Source organism: Dipodomys ordii, unplaced genomic scaffold, assembly GCF_000151885.1.
Source record: "Dipodomys ordii isolate 6190 unplaced genomic scaffold, Dord_2.0 Scaffold63, whole genome shotgun sequence".
In the NCBI taxonomy this organism is placed as follows: Eukaryota; Metazoa; Chordata; class Mammalia; order Rodentia; family Heteromyidae; genus Dipodomys; species Dipodomys ordii.
In genome coordinates this window covers 8184389-8204901 of record NW_012267279.1, presented here as the reverse complement: position 1 = coordinate 8204901, position 20513 = coordinate 8184389, and the positions used below count along the sequence as shown (strand labels likewise).

Sequence of the window (20513 nt, the reverse complement as noted above, 5' to 3'; positions counted from 1 at the left end):
GTTTGGTTCCAAGATTGTGTGGTTGGATAGAATGCTGCATCCTACAAATATGTGTTGGGCTTGTAGAATATGGGGAGCTCTGTTAGATGCTGGATCTGGGGCACATCAGACCCCATAGTCTCCTGTCTGAATCCCCCAGCATACTTTGGCCACTGAGGCTGCCACATCACCTTCTAAAGGCAAATGCGGAGCCAGCAGCAGAAGAAAGAGCAGCAATTCTAACTAAAACTAGGAGAGGGAGGGAACTTTTCACCGCAGGGCCAACACAGCAGCCCCATTGAGACAGCCTCTAGCTCTGTTTTCTTTGGGAGTCTAAGAGACAGCTGCATACAACAGAGTTAAAGCCAAACAGGAACCATGGAGCTAGTGTGCTGCCTGCTCTTGAAGGATTAAGGAAAGGCTTTGTGGATGTTAAGAAAGTTTTTTTTTTCCTCTCTTATTTTCTCCCTCCACTTTGCGTAGCAGTGCAATTTCCTCCCTTGACTTCTGGGCAGAAAGCTAGCATTCCACCAAGATGTGCTTTAATTGATTGCAGCTATTAAATCCCTGGGCTTACATGCATATGGTCTAGCACATAAGAGACACATGGAATTTTAAATGTAATCATCTTCCTTTCTATATGCAGGAAATTGGACAAAAGCATTGGGAAAGAGAGAGATGAGCAGGTTTGCATGCAATGGTAGGCTTCAGGGATTGAGGTAAGAACTTGAAAACTTATCAGTGTATCTTTGGGTCCTGCTAAGGGTCTAGCTCCATCATCTGGCTTTTAAATTGGTCAGCATTGTTCCTGGGAACTCCAGTTAAGCCAGGCATTCCTGCCCTGAGATGATCTTCTTCATGATTGGCCCTTATTTTCCATGCCCCATGATTTTCCATGCCAGGCCACTTCTGCATCAGAACTGCTTACTGGTCCTTTTGGTAGTAGGATATACAATTTCTTTTTTCCTCTAGATGATGAGGATTTGAGACTGAGGCCAGGATATTAGCATATCCTCCTCCAGCATATTTTCATTACTGTCTGGCAAATCTTTAGGTAATGCTGTTTTAAATTAAAGAAAACTGGAATACTTTAGCACCGGGCTGTTCCTAGAACCAACGATTATTTGGAGAACGTGGCAAATTTTCACTGATTTGCATACATAAAGCATAACTCTGCACTGAGAAGATTTTTTCTCTAAAGTGTTTTAGAGGAAAAATCAGATCCTCCCAACTCCAAATAACTGTACTGATAACATCAGTGTTTGCATCTTAAATCTTTTCTCTGCGGGAGGATACCATTCTGTCTTTAGTTCAGTGCTTGTTCATCCTTTGTTTGTATTTGGATAAAGGTTTCCTTTCCTGCTGCTTCACACACAGTGGGGTCCAGATCCTGCTTGGCAGGGGACTAAGGGTCCAACTAGCTTCCCATCACATTCTGCCACCCTGCCCGTGTGGCTACTTACCTCACTCTCCTCTACAGGGGGTGGAGGGACTTCCTTGATAATCTGTAAAGAAAAAGAAAAGGACAAATCAATGGAAGTCTTCAGCCATCTGCTTTCTAAAAGCCTTCTCTTTGGTTAACTTGCTTTGGTCTTTGGTTGTGTGGCCATAATTACCTTGGAGATGGCTCAAGCAAGGGAGACAATCTGTGTCATGAACTATCTGGACAGAGTAGCTCAGTTAGTTAGAGTAGGACCCAGATTGATGGATATATTTTCTTATAGCTTTTCGTTATTATAAAAGCGATGTTAAGAGGGGTTATAGTTACAGAAGTCAGGTAATGAGTATGTTTCTTTTTGGACAATGTCATCCCTTCCCTTGCTCTCTCCCAGATATTCCTCCCAAACCCACCCACATTTTCAAGTGTCTAGTGAGTACCACTGCTGCATTTGTTCACCTTTAGCACTACCATTTGTTGGTTATATTTTCAATGTGTAAGTTTTGTATAGAGACAAATGCTCCCAAATTGATATTTTTAATTTCTTACTTACTTTAGGTAGTTAGCTTACAAATATATGCATTCATTTATTTGTCTAGTTAGTTATACACTAAATCAGTCACCCATCTATCCAACCATCTATACATCTAATGAAGGATGACTACACAATGGAAGTTACGACTGTACTACAAAAATGAGCTGAGTATGGGCTTTACCTAGGTGACCAGAAATCCTCTGTCATGGACTCTAGTGATTCTTCTCATGGAGAGAAGGTATGATGGTCAGGCTGAGCAACCCCTGCCTGAAGGCAGTGAAGGAGGAATGGCCATGGATCTCTCTCAGACCACTGGCATTTAGAGACATAAAGATTTCACAACCATTTGGTAAGAGGGTATTCTGCAATGGCCCCATTATCAAGGTCAAGAGATGCATGGACATTTAGAACAGGTTTATAATGGAGAGCCTCTTCCCCATGAGAGGATAGATGACCCAGGGGAGAAGAATAGGGAATAAAGATGGCTGGGTGGTATGCTTATCTCCAATCTGTTCATCCCACTCATCAAAGAAATGCTCTTGAAGTTAGCTGGAGTTAGGGTCTCTTACATGCAGTTTGGACTATTGTCTACTGTGACCCAATATATTCCTTGGGAGCTTCTGACCCTCACTCCGAACTTGTTGGAATTTTGGCTCCTCTAAAGCATCACTTTTCTTTAGAGGACTCCTGAACTCATCACAGATAACTTGATGTCTTAGCATCAGGGCTGAGTGTAGGTGAGTGTTTGGTGACTGCCCATGAGACCCATCAATTCAGGGAGCTCATCTCTGGCTACAGACAGGACCCTCAACTGGCATCAAGCTCTTCCTCACATGTCCACATCAAGTTCATCTCCCTTTGGGATTTTATAATTCTGAGACCTCAGTAGGGTCAGTTGGAGAGTGAAGACGGGAACCCTACCCATTATCCATAATGCTATCTCTGTACAATGGGGCAGACTACCAACTTCAGCCAGTGAAATGAAATTCCAAGTATCTGAAAGCCCAGTATTCAATTAACTGAAGAAGCAGAGATAAAGGGCTCCTGAGGTTTTGAACTATCATTTCATCTTCCTCCACTTCCTGGCCATTGTGGGAGCCATGCTTTTCTCACCCACTCAACCTTGGCTTAGAATTCCTTATGGAAACCTCTGGGGAGAACCATCACTGTCCAATGTTGATTTCCCATCATCCCTGGGGCAGTGACTTGCTTTGAAACAGGAAATGCTTGGAAACTGGAGGAAGGGGTGAGGATCTGGGGGGGGGGGAGGCAGGCAGTGATTTGAAAGAAAGGCAGGAAAATGAGTAGAAGACCCAAATGTTTGGAACACAGCAGCTGACAGAGTTTTGAGGCATGTCAAATCTGTGTCTATGAATAGGATCTGGTTAGAGCAGCAGTTTTATTTTGGCTTCTTTCCTGCATAGAATCCCAGCACAGCTATCAAATGTAAACCCTAGACCTTCCTTCTCCTGACTGTGAAGATCTGAGTCATGTCTTCACCTCCCTGAGCTCCACTGTCAAGTAGAACACAAACCTTGCAGGAATTAAGTCATGATGAGCAATTGTATGTTACATGCCTGGTATAGAGGAGGCATTCCATAGATAATATGTATGATCAATATTCTGTCTTGCCTTTCTTTTCTTTTTTTTTAAAATAAAATTTTTATTGTGAAAATACTGTACAGAGGGGATCTCTCTTTCCTTTCTTATCTGCTCCTGCCTTTGTTATGTCTTTGACCAATGCTGTTCCCCTATCCTGCCATCTACCAGATGACTATGTAAGGTGGATTCCAGATGGAGATGCAGAGAAGCCAGTGATTCAGAAAACTGTTGCTGTCCACATAGTGGTCAGGGGGCATAAAATAGCTTACCACTCAGACCAGCTCATTTTTGGGGATGCTCCTTGGTTTAATTTATTAGGTATCTATTGAATGTCTACGTTAGATCGACAGTGTGCCAGACCCAGAGGAGAACTCAAAAGATAACTCATGACTTGCTAAATACTAACTACAGGAGAATTAGTTGGTAATCTAGATTCTACACTGATACACTGTAAGTGGGATACTCCAGCTTCTGAAAGCAATGTCTTCATGTCTAGGTAAACAGGAAGTAGACCCTTCCCATCTGGTTGGATGGTCTATCAGGAAGGATGATCGAGGTCTTCCCACTGCTCAGAGCCCAAACACTACCAGCCTGCCCTAAGAAAGAAGCAGCTGCCCCTCAGTGGGGCAGTCTTAAAGAGTGTGATCCAGACAGGCAAAATGTGAAGTCAAGAGATGGCTATTCCAATAGATAAAAAAGAGATGGCTATTTCAAATGGTAAAGCTGGACGGGATGTCTATGAGTACACAGAACACCCTTCTCTCCCTTCCTCCCTCCCTCCCTTCCTAATTCCTTTCTTTTAGTCTTCTCTCATTTTCTTTCTTTTTCTTTTAGGTAGTGAAAAGAGGCAAAACAACAAAAGTCAATTTTTTATTTTTAGCCACTGCAGAATGAATAACAGGATCGTGAGTCACAGCCTTGCACCTCTGGTGTGGTGACATTTCACCCTAATAATGTCCTTCCTTCCCATTGGCCCTGCTACCAAACAACAGGCCTGCACTACACTCCTGTCCACAAGGACTCTGTGTGGTTCATTTTTCTAACATCCCAAATCATACAAGTATTACTTAATGTATTTTAATTAAGAATTTAAGATATTTAATAGTGGAATTTTTATAGAGCACTTTATTCCTTTTAGTGCCTGTATAGTTTTTGTTTTAATTTTTGCTTTGTGCTGGTAGTAGGATTTGAGCTCAGGGCCTGGGTACTGTCCCTTCACTTTTTTATTCAAGGGTAGCATTCTACTCTGTAAGCCACAGCTCCATCTCTGCTTTCTGGTAGATAACTGGAGCTAAGAGTCTCAAGTACTTCCCGCTTGGGCTGGATTCCAACTTTGATCCTTAGATCTCAGGCTCCTGAGTAGCTAGGATTACAGTTTTCAGTGCTCTGCTCTGAATAAGTAATCCTATGGTTTTTATGGGTTCCAATTCCAAAATGCGGTGACGTCTTAGACACCCATTTTCTGGTCCAGGAGAAGTGGTGACACTTTGGGAATCTTACATGCATCTGCTCTTGAATGACCATCAATAGCTTTGGAGAGCATAAAGACAATACTATTGATAGAGCCTGACTTCTCCAGCCAGTTTCTGCTCTCTTGATTTTTTCATGTGTATAGTAAAATTCCAAGAAGTCTGAACAATAAACTAAGTTTTGAACAATTTTGGATTGTGAGTTCATGGCCTTTCAGATTAAGAGTAACATTTCTCCTCCACACAACTCTCTTCCAATGACAAGGAACTTAAGAGCAGCAGCGAAGCAGGGGAAGAGATCAATCAAGAAGTCCTCTAGAATTCATCTCTGGAATCCTGCGAGGCTTAGGTAGAGGATTCAGACTTTCTCTTGTTAGCTACAAATATACATTTTTACTTTTATTTTGCAGGGTCTCATTTGTATATTCTAGACTGGCCTTGAACTTTGGGTCTTCCTGTCTCGGCCTCTTTAGTGTTGGGATTATAGGGATGATCCACTATGCCTAGCCAAGTAGTTTAAATTTGAACTCTAAAATGTTGAACAGTTATGGTCATGACTTTTGAGGAACACATACAGAAAACCCAGCCACTCACTCAAGGACCTAATTTTAGGCAGAAGACTCAATTCTGAGACCTAAATGAAAGGCTGCTAAAGCATACCTATACGTTATTGAGATCAGAAAATCTCTCCCCAGACAGACACTGCTTTGGGTCAGCTGACCATCTGATTCTTTTGACTCTGGCCTTGAAAATGTCCCTTATTATCTTATGAGTCTGGCTCTGCATCCAAGCAGCTCTTACCATGTTTATCCAGGAATTTTTTTGTGTTCTTGTTTTGCTGTGTAATCAAGAGGAGCAGATTGTTCATAAATCATTATTTCTGGCCTACACTAAGGATTAGTTAAAACAAATGGTGTTTGTAGATGGTAAAGGCCTTGTGGAGCCTTTAATTTAAAACATTGTTCATACTAGACTTCTGGCTTGATCTCTTTGCCAACTCAGCTGCTGCTAGAAGTTTCTTCATGAGGAGGGCATTGGAAGAGAGTTGTGTTGAGGAAAAAATGTTATTCCATGTCCAAAAAGAAATCTGCCAAAGGGTTTAATAACACAGATAAGAGGGGTTCTTGCCTTTTTGTACTCCTCCCTTGCATTCGAATCCCTGAATCTTATAACAGGTACTCTAATAAAAGTCAAGAAACTAATGGAAAATGGCAACCTGACGTGGAAAAATTTTCAGGAAAGTTGAAATGCTAATGGTTGGAAGACCAATGACTCTTTCCAGGATGCAGACTGATTAAGTTTTATAGAAACCTCACGACTGCTTGAGGGGCTGATTAATGCTGGCCCACTGCAGCATTTCTATTGTGAAAGCAAGGCAAAGGCTGATGCCAAGGATGTTGGACTGTAGCAAAGGAGATTTTCAAAGAAATGTGCTTAGCCACTTTCCTCTTTCTCCTTCTCCCCCTCCTCCCTGTCCTTCCCCCTACACTACTTCCTCCTCCTCCTCCTCTTCCTCCTCCTCCTTCTCTTCCTCCTCCTCTTCCTCTTCCTCCTCCTCCTTTTCCTTCTCTTCCTTCTTCATTTGGAGCTCAAATTTCAAATAATTTTGGTTTCCTTATCTCATTTTCCAAAAGATGGGACAGTTTAAATGGCTACATGTATCACAGTGACAGTCATGGCTGAATGATAACAAATTGATAGGACGTAAGTGATCTCTGTGGTAATTTAGAAGAATGATAGTGCATAGTCACCATTAGATGACATGCAAGTGTCTACAGAATTCTGTTCAAATAAAAGTTTACAACTCCTGCAGCTTGGAAGAGAAACTTTTGGCCTCTGCCTGTGTTACATATGAGCTAAGCCCAGCCATTAGCAGCCAGTGGGATCTGAGCAGGCACAGGGCACACCGAGATGTGTGCTTAGGATGCTCAAGATATTTTCAAATTCTTCAGGGTTAATGTAGCTTCCAAGAAGAGCAGGAAAGAGACTGTGTCTCATAATCCAGGAACTCTTTCTTTCAGTTACTTCCACTTTCCCTAGGATTGTGGGTAGAATGCCAGTGTCCTGCCAGAGTTGGACAATAGGTGCTTGTGAAGGTGGGGAGCAGGGATAGGCCAAGGAGGAATTCCAAGGTCACAATAAGTTTGAAGATTTCCAATGCAAACAATCCTCTTGAAGGGAAAAGCCCTCCAACAGAAAGTTCTTCAACTTGGTTTAGTGCTGTCTTTCAGACTTATTATCTAAATGCCTCTTGTTCATATCTCCTATTCGCATAGGGTCAGGGAATCTTGAAATTGAGGAAGCGATTCACCTATAGAAGCTAAGAACATGGGGAATCAGCCTTAGACACAATAGCATTCCAATTTTTAAGTTTTTTTTCCACATGGAATTGGAAGTGAAAGGATTTGCTCTTCCCTTTGACAGATGTTGGGAGATATTATCTCTCATGACAGCCAGCCCCTTCTCATTTCACCTGCAGGCACATGGACAGGAGTGGTCTATAAGAGAAATAATGAGATCAGCTCACCAGGGAGGAGAGAAGTTCTCAAGAGAAGGTAGAGATGAGTAAGGACTGGGTGTGGGGGTAGGGCACCGAGCTCAGGAAGGGAGGGTAGGTCACAGCAGAGTTCTCTGTGCTAGTGAAAATCAAGCTTGTAAGCACTACGATGAGAAGTGTCCAGATGGGAATGGGTGGAGGCTGGGAGGGGGGTCAAGATGTACATCAGTTTAGGTCCAAGATGCCTGCCAGGATAAAGAGCTGCTTTGCAGAAGTCATGTTTTAATTCAACAAACAGCGAATCCCTTTGGTGATGTGAGGGTTGGGTGTCCGGCCCTACAAATGAAATGTGATGCTTAAGGTGTGGGAGAGCATTGTTTGAAGACTTTATTTCTATTTCAAGTTAAGGCATTTTACGTTTTTCACTAATTTTTGTCCTTATGATTTGTCACTGGAGATGTCCAAGGGGCTTATTTATTGAACTATTCTTGAAATTCAATAGTGAATCGAACATGATTCTTTATATAATTACTTGAAAAGTACTTACAAGACTTTTGAGAATCAAAGGGAATAGAATTTGTTTACACAGAGGAAAATTTTGAATGCATGTGCATGATCTTGAAAAACCAAATAAAATATTAGCTTTTATTTGAGCGGAAATATAATTATTTAATTTGACCTAAATAGTTTGGTGATATAATTAGGGCATAACTTGATAAGAGATCTTTCTTTTCTTTTCTTTCTTTTCTTTTTTTTTTTTGTTGTTGATCATGGGGCTTGAACTCTGAGCTTCGGCACTGTCCCTGCGCTCTTCAGCTCAAGGTGAGCGCTCTACTGCTTGAACCATAACGCCACTTCTGGTTTTCTAGTGGTTTATTGGAAATAAGAGTCTCACGGACTTTCCTGCCCGGGCTGGCTTTGAACCTCAATCTTCAGATCTCAGCTTCCTGAGTAGCTAGGATTACAGGCGTGAGCCACCAGCGCCCAGCTTTTCTTTTCTTTTTAATTGCATTAAAAATCTAAAGTTTACCATCTTATCATTTTAAGTGTGCAGTTCAGTAGCATTAGCTCTATTTACACTGTTGTACAACAAATTCCAGAACTTTTCCATTTTGCAAAATATAGAAAGGTCTTTCCATTTGGATTCCTGATATGCTAATAACTTTCCAATAAGTAGACATATTTTTAGGAGTCAAAGAAACTGACATGTCTTTTGTTATATAACATTTGATACAAATAAAAGTTGTCTATTATAGGCACAAGCTATGAAATAGTAATATAAACACTTAAGAAACCACTATCAAATACAGTTCCATCAGATTGTGGGTGGCTTCCTTCTGTGTATGATTTCTTTTTTTATTGTGAAAATACTGTACATCTGTGTATAATTTCTTCCAAGATGGTTCAGTTTTTCTGGTGTAGTTAGGACAATGTATAAATTATGTACTATTCATGCCCCACCCCTCTCAGTTCTAGCACAGCACAATACCTGGTGCTCAACAGGTGCTTGAAATACCATTGTGGAACTAATGAGGGAATGCAATTGTCTCAGCCTAGGGTTCTCCTGCTTAAACACCAATAACTTTCTAACTTGTTTTAGTATTTCTCAACTTCATGAAAGAGAATTGTCTCATAAAGAAGCAACTGGCCTGGTGCTGCTGGGTCATGCCTAGAATCCTAGCTACTCAGGAGGCTGAGATTTGAGGATCATAATTTGAAGCCAGCTAGGGCAGGAAAGTCTGTAAAACTCTTATCCTCAATTGACTACCAGAAAACTGGCAGTGGCACTGTAACTCAGCTGTAGTAGAGCGCCAGCCTTGAGCAAAAGAACTCAGGGACAGCATCCAGGCCCTGAGTTCAAGCCCCATGACAGAAAAAAAGAGTAACTGGGCCAGGCATGGTGGCACATGACAGTAATTCTAGCGATTAGGGAGGAAGAGTTATAAGGATCTCAATTTGAGGTCATCCAAGGCAAAATTTAGTGAGAACTTATCTCAAAAGAAAGCTGGGCATGGTGGTAGACACTGTGGTTCCAGCTACTCAGCAGTCAGAGTGGGAGGATCTTGTATCACTGTTGGCCTGGGAAAAAGTGTGAGATCCTATCTGAAAAATACCTTATGAAATAAAATGTTGGAGGCATGGTTTAAGTGCTACAGGACCTGCATACAGGAGAGAAATAAAGCCCAAAGTTCAAAAGCTAGTACTGCAAAATAAATAAACTATATATATATATATATAGTCGGTCACAGGGCCTGAACTCTGGGCCTGGGCGCTGTCCCTCAGCTCTTCAGCTCAAGTTTAGCGTTCTACCACTTGAGCCACAACACCATTTTCGGCTTTTTCTGCTTATGTGGTGCTGACGAATAAACCCAGGGCCTCATGCATGCAAGGCAAGCACTCTACCACTGACCCACCTTCCCAGCCCCAATAAATAAATAATTTTAAAAAGCAATCAGATCATGATCTAATTCACTTCCTGCTCCTGGCTGTTCAATGGCTCTTTAAATAAAGTTCCAGCTCTTGTCCCAACTGCTCCAGTCTTAACTCTCACCCTTCCTTTGTGGGGATGGGCTCCTTTAGCTCTGTACTTGCTTCATTGTGGCAATGTTAATACTGTCATACTTGTACGTGTCTGTCTTCATCTGTTAAATGAAGCTGATAAAGCTAGGGCCTCAGGTCTCCAGAGCTTAACAGATTGCCTAGATCAAAACTGCTACTCAGTAAATTTCTAGGTTCCTTGATAAATGGATAGGAGACCATCTCCAGGCACACTCTACTCTCAGGGATAATTGATAAGATGAGGTGTGAAAAGGTGACAAACTGGAGATACTCTGAAGTGAGATGAGACTAAGTATGACAGAGGACACTAGTGGTCACTCTATAGTCTGCATCTTGGGCAGCAGGAAGGGCAATAGCACATGGATTGATGAAGAGGAGGCTTCACCGAATAGAAGTGAACATAAAGGATGAAGATGGAAGAGCTGGAGTGAAAGGCTCAAGGGAATCGCACGTGGGAAGCGAGTATGAGGCACAGCAGGGGAGGGTCCCCTCCGATCTGACCAGATCCCCCTGTTGGAGGAGGACGCACATGGCAAAGAGCTGGAAGTGCTGGAAGAGTTATCACTGGTTAGCCTCCATTTTTTTTTCTTTTTTTTTATTTTAACGGTCATGGGGCCTGAACTCTGGGCCTGGGCGCTGTCCCTCAGCTCTTCAGCTCAAGGCTAGCGCTCTACCACTGGAGCCACAGCACCACTTCCGGCTTTTTTCTTTTTGCTTATGTGGTGCTGAGGAATTGAACCCAGGGCCTCATGCATGCAAGGCAAGCGCTCTACCACTGAGCCACCTTCCCAGCCCTCCATTTTTTTTTCAAGGCTACAAAAATAGGTTTCTAGTAAGCAGGAAAGGATCAGAGGAAGAATAGAGGTCTCCAGGCAAATGGGGAGGGTTGAGAGAAATTCCTTGAGACTGGTCAAATCGGATGGGAAATCATCCCCAGTCTCCCTCTCCTATTGGACTTCTCTTTCTAGACATGACAAGGAAGAAATAAGAGGATGCTGAGATGGCAGTTCCAACTGCAGTTCAACAAGATTGCTTTTTATGGCTAGTAAAGCAGCATCCAAGTGCCTATTCCTATTCCATCCAGCCACTCTCCAGGACTTTATGTCCACTCCCCCATCCAGCCACTGAAGGGTTAACCTCAGCGTGGCTGGGGTGGAGTAAGGCGCACTCACTGTCAATACGAATCCTAGGACGGCAGTGCAGTTATCACATGTGACCCATAATTTGCAGGTCCCTCCTGCTCTCTGACTATTCTCCCAGCTTTGAGATGTGACATTGCTATCAGGTTATGGGACAGTTGCCAAATTAGGGGGAATGACAGAGGGACATTTAGAGATCATGTTTACAAAGAGACCCTTGGTTAGAGGAGTGCAGTGAGAGATGCTGCTACTCAGGATAGAGGAGCTTTCCAGAATCTTTTGAACAAGGTCCTTTGGGAAAACTCATGCTTGCCTTCCCTCCTGTTTACTTCATTCAGAAAACACATGACTTTATTCTGTTCCATCAGCACAATCACTCATCACAGAAGCAAGTGATCAACAGAGTTTTGGGGACACATCAAGCACGGGAGCCTAGGCCAGCTTTCAGCAGTGGGGGATGGGGGCTGTTTTAATAGCCATCATAAGCAGGAAAGTTAATCTCCACAATCTTCCCTCAGTAAGGAATCCTTTGGGACTTGCAAAATCAGATTGCTTTGGGACTGCTTCCCAAAGCAATAGGGACGTAACCAGATACGTTCATTGACAAATGTTTGGGATATTACAAAAACAATTCTGCCTTGGGTGATGCTGCTTCCCATAATGAAAGGTTTGAGAAACATTTTCCACCACTGTGAATCTATTGCCACACAGTATAGCAGTACATCTCCTACTACATTAGAATATTTAATACTAATACTATTAAGAATGAGGCCGGGCCGGTGCTTATGCCTGTAATCCTAGCTACTCAGGAGGCTGAGATCTGAGGATTGAGGTTCAAAGCCAGGCAGGAAAGTCCGTGAAACTCTTATCTCCAATAAACCACCAGAAAACTGGAAGTGACGCTGTAGCTCAAGTGGTAGAGCGCTAACCTTGAGCTGAAGAGCTGAGGGACAGCACTTAGGCCCAGAGTTCAAGGCCCACAACTGACAAAAAAAAAAAAAGAATAATGAATAGCACTTGCTATTGCTTTCTCACAACTCTATGTATAAACTCTTTTATCTTTATTTAGGGGGTCAGGGCTTTTATTGTACCAGTAAAGAAAGACAGAGGGATTAAGTAACTTGCCCACGCTCACTCAGCTAGCAGTTGGTGGAGTTTTCCTTGGCTGTTATATTGTTTCTAGCAGCTCCATCCAGAGGTAATGATTTATGATAATCCCAGGTTCTAAGTGAACAAGATCATAATAGATGCCCTGGTGTTCACTGTTTGCTGCCACTGCTCTATCCACCCCCTTTTTAAGAGTCTACTGCAAAGTATTTTATTTCTGTCTTTTTATTTTTCCTTCAGAATTCTGAACTTGAAAGTGTGCTTGTTTTGAATCAACATAGAATGTAGTCTAGTTGAATTATGGAGATTTTTTTCCCCCCTGAAAATAAAAGCCGTAAGTATTTAAAAATACACTTAACTCTTGGGGCTGCCATGAGGAGAGCTGTTCAACATCTTGGTGAATCAGTACAGTGGAGATACTACTATTTGACTGAGATTTGTTCCTATCCTGGGTCTATGCCTAGAAACACCTGTGTTAATCTGCCGTGCATCATCTTTTCCATAAGTCCCTGCCACAGAGTCCCCATTGTGGTCTGGTTTTTTATCTCATACTTTTGTCATCTCTTTCAACTGGAAGCCATCTACCCCTCCTTTCTAAGTTCAGTGCTCTATGTATTTGTAGTCCTGGTCCAGTTCTGTTCCATACACAGTCAAAAATCCCTAGCTTCTGTGCTAAATGCTGGAATTTCTGATATAAAATGAAGCTCACTGCCTATTTCCCCATCATGAGTTCCTTGCTGGGAGAGCGGAAATACTATGTAGCCCAGCAGTGAACATTTCAAACTCACCTGGGCTTTCTTGAACACATGAAATACTAGACATATCAGATCTGACACTTTCCTCTTTATTTGATACTACTTTATTTAAGATTTTTTCTAGTCTAGGGGCCAAAGAATAGAAACTAGTGAACAGACAGACATACTTCCTTTGGGAACACAAGATTATTAGTAGGGTAGGTTATTCTAGGACCTATGCTATCTGAGGGACATTTGCTGGAGCTCTGTGGTGATCTCAGGTGACTATGATGGGGAAAAAAGCCAGCTATTCCTGATTATGGAGCCAAAGTACTTAGACCAGTGGTAACTCATCACTTAGAGAACACAGAGTGTGCCCTACAAAAGTTAGCTAAAATTAATGAAATAATGATGGTACCTTTCTTTATGGTGGGAGTTAGAGGCCTGATACACTCTGTCAGATGGACAGAATAGTCGCTAAGGCCAGAGTGGCCTTATGAGAATGCCAATTAGGGAAATTCAACAAGTATGTTATGTGCATGTGTGGGAACACATGTGTACCATGCCCATACATGCCTATTGCCTGTGTATTTTATGTTAAATAACATTTTATTTTAGATCTTTTTGGATCTAGAGCAGCCTCTTTTGTTCACGACTGCTCATCCCTCAAAATTCAAGTGTCCAAGGCAAGTTTTATGCCATTTACATTAATTATATTTTTAAAATGTATAATTTGTCCCCTACTGCTATAGTTTTGGTCCTTTTCTCTCCAACTGTGATTCCCAAGACTTCGTGTCATCTTCTCTTGTATGGTCTGAGGCTGGGGTACTTACCACAGTGCAGCAGAGAGGCCAGAACCACCACAGCAGTGCCAGGGCTAGGAGCAGAAACAGGATCAGCAAGGCAATTGCCAGGATGGAACCGTCTGACTGTAGAGCCAAGAGAAGAACAAGTCAGTCAGCACTGCACTGATCATGCATGGTCTTCCCTCCCAACTCCCATCATCCATGGCAGATTTGAGGCCCAGAGAGGAGCATAGTGTGCCAACATACATTGGGCTCATAGCCTTGTAACACACTCATTTGAGCCAATCTCCAAGAGAAATGGATTTGCCTTCTCTGGTCTCCTTGATGACCATTTCAAAGGAGGATGGCCTAACACTTCCCCTTGAGCCTCTGGAGTATTATCTCTGCCTAGTGACAACTTCCAGTTCACTGAGCCTCATGTTCTGGCTACCATTTGGGCTAATCAGCCCACTTGCCCAATTCTAGTCCCAGAGGTGACTCTTGTGCTGTGGATGCAGTCTAGAGCCTGCTTAATGACAGTGTGAGGTCAGGGCAGCTGCCATTGAGCCTTCCAGGTGAGGGTGAGGTGGCTGAGTCAGCCAGAAAGCAGATCATGTCAGTTGATGACTGAGACACCCAACACCCATTCTGTCTTCCTCCAAACATGCCTCATCCAGTTCATGGTTGTGGTCTGAGGGTGTTGTTGGGTTTTAGTGAAGAAGTCTCACATGAACTCAGCATCCTAAAGCAGCATCCAAGAAAGCCACTGGAGATCATGAATCCTGACCACTTCCCCCGATGATGGGGAGTTTTTTGGGGGTTGGGTAACAGCTCTCTGTGGGTCTGCCAGGAGCTGGTGGCTCACACCTTAATCCTAGCTACTCAGGATGCTAAGATTTGAGGGTCACAGGTCAAAGCCAGCCCAGGCAGAAAAGTATGAGACTCTCATCTCCTATTAATCATCACAAAGCCAGAAGTGGATATGTGTCTCAAGTGGTAGACTCTAGCCTTGAGCAAAAAAGCTTAGGGACATCCAGGCCCTGAGTTCAAGCTCCAGTACTGGCGCCCGCGCGCGCGCGCGCGCGCACACACACACACACACACACACACACACACACACACACAGAGCACATGGAGCTTCCTACTTGACAGTCCTAATTCCAGAGCATCTAGCTCAGTAGGTCATGGGCTCAAGAGCACAGGAGTTGTAGCTTTCTTTATATGACACCCACAATCTTCAGTATCTTCACTGGAGTCAGTTTGCAGTACCACCTCCTTCTCCTATTTGAGTTGTTCCTTCCCCATGTGTGGGTAAAGAAGGGTGGTAGCTTGTTCAGGATAGGATGGCAGGTTCATGGTAGAGCCCAGAGGAGATTCACTCCCCACTTGAGAGCTCAGCAGGGGCTCCTGGAAGCTGTATAAAGGTAGCCCTTACTCCCCAAACTTCCCTGGAATGTCTCTGACTAAGTAGTTGGGGAACTAAACACTCCTGGTCCCAGCCAAGAAACCTAGACTGGCAATGTTAGATAGCCCTCCAGGGAGCCAAGGGTCACAGGGCTGATGCAGGGCTGGGCAGCTCCAGGTGAGGGGTGGGGAGACAGCACAGAGCCTGTAATGGACAGGACCATGGCAGAACAGACTGCTGGAATGCTGTTGTATGCAACAGTGTAATAGGTTGTTAGTCAACACAACATACTGTTAATCAAGGGTAAGCCTCCTGGCTGCTTTGTCTCTGTGCTCTAGGCCCTTAATATGGAGGGAAGACATCTTAATGCCTGTGGAAGATGAGTGTCAGGGGCCAAGTGATTTGATTTTCAAGACCTCATCCAACATGGAGCTGTAACTTTCTTTTCCTCTAGTTCCACATGACAGTAAATACAGTGAGCATTTCAGATCATAAACCTGTCTGCACTTGGAATAATAAGTGGCTTGTGTCACCCAGAGGCTTATAAAACAGCAGCAGCTTCATAGTAATGACCATAGGCTGCAATAGTTTCTATTCTACACCATTTCCTCCTCCCTGAGCTTCTATTTTCAACTCAGGTAGATAAACTGAAGCAAAGCTGTGTAGACATGTTTTCCCATCTTTAGGGGAAGGAGAAGGTTTCCTGTGCAGCCAGGTAAAGCATGTCTGCACAGCCAGATCTGAGTAAAATAATGTCTAGCTTTTTCTCTAGCCACTTTTGATCTGACCTTGAGAAGTCAGTTCTACCGGGCTGTAGAAGAGAGGAAGAGGAAGGGCGGGACTCAGGAAAGGGACCAGGCACACTACATACATGGCATACATGGAGGGAGTCTCTTGTGGGTGTTAAGTATGGTGTAAGAGTAGAAACTTTCTCATGGCCTGGAGTCAGCCCAGGGATAGAGCCTTAGGCTGGTTTCTAAGATCTAGAAAACCATCTCCATGCTCCTTTCAGAAGAGTTACCATCAAACCAAGGGCATGAACTTGATTTTCCATAAACTTAGACCTGAGGCTAGGCTTCATATGGAGATAGTGCATACAACCTCTGAGGGTCATTCATTAATTTGTCCAGAAATTATTTATTGAGGGTCTATCTGTGCTTACTGAGAAGACCTCAGGTGTATAAGATGGACACCAAATGTTCAGTCTGCTGACTGGGCTGTTTAAACAGCTAACCACTATGCAGGGGTGTATGTTACTCAACACCTATACCTCCAGCCTGTTTTATGTAGGAGATAGTGAATAAATTAAATATTCTCTATTTTTTTAAGAGCACACATTCTGGAAGAATGATGATGATGATAAAGATGATGGTTACGACAATATTGATGATAGTTGCTCTTAATTGGATTGGTATTTACTGAGCACTTATGATGTAAAGGGAGTCTTTTTTCCCTTTGTAATAACATGCTATCCCTCTGTTAGCCCATTTAGTCTCATTCACATTAACATGAATTTAATAATTTTAGTATTCCGTCTCACAGGTAAAAATATGGAGGCAAAGAGAAGTGGTGAAACTTGCCCACAGTCACACAGAGAAGCCAGAATCTAAACATGGGAACTTTGGCTCACAGGTTTACCTAGCAGGCTACACAGCTCTATTAGGGACTGAGGCTTTGTACTTACTTTCCCTGCTCTGAGGAAGGGACTTATTCACATGGCCCGGGGTGGGCGGGGGGAGGGTGAGCCAAGGTGCCATGTATTTCATTCAGAGTGAAGTCAGAGTCACAAGGCACAGCTGCCCTTCCTTGGAGTTCTAATCAACAACCTGTGCAGAGTGATTTATACCCAATGTAAGGATGGCTCTGTGTTCGCTGTCGAATAAATATCAACACACAGTACAGAAATAAACAGACTTTTGTGCTGTTAATAAATGGTATCTGCTTCATTAACAACGTAAGTTCAGTTGCTCTAACTCAGACCTTTTGCATCTTTCAAGTTCTAGATAAAAACTCTTCCTTTCTCCACTTTCTTTCCCATATCTTCAGAGCAGGCTCAGCCGGTTGTTGGGAGGTATGTGAAAGGTCCAAGAGACATAGAACACTTGCAGGAACTTATAGAGCCTTGCCCTGCTTCCAGTTCTGTTCTCTTGCTCTAGGGCAAACTGCTTTGAAATCTTGGGCTCTGACCTTGACCTGCCCTCTCTGTCTTAGTCACTGTTAGCTCCCCTCTGTGTTAACCACTACTTTCAGGATTGGTACCCAGGAGAGTGGACAGCCCAACTGCAGATCAATATGTGCTCAGCCTCTTCTCCACCAGAATCAGTCTAATTATCAACACGGTTAAACTCTTACTGAATTTCAAAGTGGAAATAAAGTTCATAGAAAAAAAGATGGCTCTTTGTTTCTAAACCAAACCAAACCAAACCAAACAAAAAACAAACAAAAACCCAAAGAACTGTGATAGATAGGTGCTCAGATTTGTGACTAGTGCTGAAAGGAAACAGGTAGTCACAGAAGCTGTCCACGCATGGCACATCTTCCATTTGGGGGCACATTCATTTTCTTCAGTGAATGATTTTCAGCCTTCATTCCCTTGTCAAATAGCAAAGGATGTATAAGATGCTTACCCAGAGGCCTGCTATTAAGCCTGCTAACAGGTAATATTAAATTTGAAGGCTGCAAGTGCTCAGCCCTATTCCTTCCCCAGGGATTTGTTATTAGGGATGACCTTCTCTGAAGGCTGGCTGCATCACAGCTTTCTTTAGTTCCTTCTGCTCCAGCTCAGGAAATGAGGGCATCTTGCTTAACACAAAGGAGGATATTGTTCTCAAAGATATAGATTTGGAAACTTGAACAATGAGAACTTCTCTTATTTGGTAGAGAGAATCTAGGGATTTTGGATTTCTGACACATGGCATGGGCTGGGGGTGAAGAATCATGTCTAGGCTTGTTCATAATGATAGAAGAGAGCCAGGTCTCTGCATATAAAACCAAACATTGCTGCCCTTTTCTGTTTTGTTTTGGGGGTTGCCATAGTAAATGGAGGAGGATAAAATGGAGAGGAATTTGTGAGAGACTGGGAGGAATTCAACATAAAGAAACTTTGTGAAATCCTAAATCTCCTGTCAGGCTAGCGATGGGGATATTGCTTAATGCCCGTGGCATTTGGTATAGCCAATAAAATGTCCTCTTACTACTGGACCTTGAAAACTATGTGGGTCAAGCAGGAAACACTTCTTAAGTGCCGATGTTTTCTTCCATGTTAGGGGCCCCAGTGTGTGTTTAACTCTAGGCCTGTATCTTCCTGCTACTCATTCAGTAAATTAGATTCAACTGCATATTTGGACCTTCTGTTTCTCTCTTGGGTGTGTACAGTCCCAGAGTAAGGATCACTCTTGGCTATTCTATTTAAAAGGGTTTTCTGAGATCTGATGTTTCCACAAGTTGGAGGTAGAGTCTCTTAGAAGAAAAATAAATCCTCTCGGCATCAGAAAAGCCTACAAAGGACCACTCAAGTGAGGAGGTCCTAAGACTCAAACTAATCAGCTCTGGGTAACAGCCCCTGGCTGGGTGTCTTCCCTGGCCAGGTCCTGTGCCTGGGAGACACCTGTAAATCTATTTAATTCTGTGCTTCTGTTTCCAGCTGGATTGCTGCCATACTCAGCCAGTCTTCAGCCTGAAGTCAAAAAGATGAGACAGAGGGTTTCTGATATCATTCTTGGCCTTCTGTCTTATTTTATTCACAACCAAGGGATGCTTTGCTGTCCTCAGTATAGAGACCCCCAATATTGTTTATTGTCACTAACCCCAGGATGGGTGTTGGCAACTGCAATAATTTACATTTTACCAACAGTATGCTCAGTCTGTTAACAAGGCTCTCACTGGTGAGTGGAGGTTTGTGGTAGTTCTGTGTGCTGCAGGAAGTTGTGCAGAATCTTAGTATTTCCACTGAGTAGCTGAAGCCACCCAGATGCTTTCATATGGTTGGACTATCTTTGTAAACATCTTACATGAAACAATGAATTACTAAGGTTTGAAGGGTTATTAGCCAATCACTGGCAAAAATATGACAGGAAAAGAGCTGCTGATGCTTTAGGGCTTCTTGAAAGCTGTTTCTCCAGATTGTCCCCTCCACAGGGCACCCGGGGACATGGCTAATGACTTGAAGCTTCCAGAGTCTCCTTCTCCCTTCTTTCTTACCCTATCTACCATCTACCCTTTCTCTTCCTTGTTCTGCCACTAGGTGAGGTTGTCTTGTATGCATGCTTGGGAGCCATGAAGGGAAACCCTTCAGCCAGGAGTGGTTCTGGACCCTCTGCTTTGTAACTTCATGGCCATCTGCCTGCTGTAGATGCCAGGGCTGATCCTGGTGCAGAGGACATAACAAGATAATAGACTATAAGCAAGTTATCTTTGCCCTGTTCCATCCGAGTCCCTGGGGGCAGAGTGAGGCGTATTCCTGCTGGGTGGAGGGATGCAGGAGGGCTGTGCAATCTGCTCCCCCTCCTCTCTGTAGGCCAGAGCTGGTGCTTGGGAGGTGTCACATTCCAGCGCTCTGAAGTGGAATTTTGAACCTTTCTAAGCAGCTGCTCAGAGCTCTGTTTCCTGCCCAGACAAAGCTGGCAGTGCATGGGCAAGTTTTCTTTTGAAAGATGAAATTCAAGTCATTTTATTGCTGCTGAGAAATTCTGGATGGACAAGGCTGGAGACCAAAATTCTCTCTCTTTCACAGCTTATATATTCTGAATGTTGTTTCTGGATTAACTAGTTTACCCACCCATCTCATCCTGCATTTTACTAAAATTCCATTTCCTGGCATTTATAAGACTACTCTCCAGATCCCTCTTCTATCTCTGGTTATTCCTTTCCATCTTCCTCAATGGCTCATACCTTGACACTTACATGTCAATGTACCCTATAGAATCATTCATTTTTAAAAATTTCCATTCTTTCCATCTTTATTCAGTGGCATCAAGTTGGAATTAAGTGTGTTACAATTGTATAACCAATGGATCCATTCTTGGCTCATTGCTGTTTCCCTTTCTAACATCCTCTGTGAATGGTCTCATTTGCTTTTCTATTTTAAATTATCTGGATATTAAACACTTAAATCTTTATTTTTTTAAACCTTTATCTTTAACCTAGATCTCTTCCCATTCTAGGTCTGAATGATATGTCAACCCCAACAGTTCACACTGAACTCCTAGACTCCCCTTCAAACCTGCTTGTTCTCCTCATCTTTATAATAATACTCCTTAGTAACT

General features: G+C 43.0%; 1 protein-coding gene across 1 annotated transcript in view; it reads right to left on the bottom strand.

Annotated features, from left to right (window-relative positions):
* Nucleotides 1-20513, bottom strand: part of Antxr1 (anthrax toxin receptor 1) — a 212097-nt gene that overhangs the window by 69788 nt on the left and 121796 nt on the right. The window contains exons 13-14 of the mRNA XM_013022556.1: nucleotides 13893-13988; nucleotides 1443-1484 (exon numbers count right to left, since the gene is read on the bottom strand). Coding sequence (XP_012878010.1) covers nucleotides 1443-1484; nucleotides 13893-13988 — 138 coding nt within the window. The remainder of the gene's footprint in view (nucleotides 1-1442; nucleotides 1485-13892; nucleotides 13989-20513) is intronic.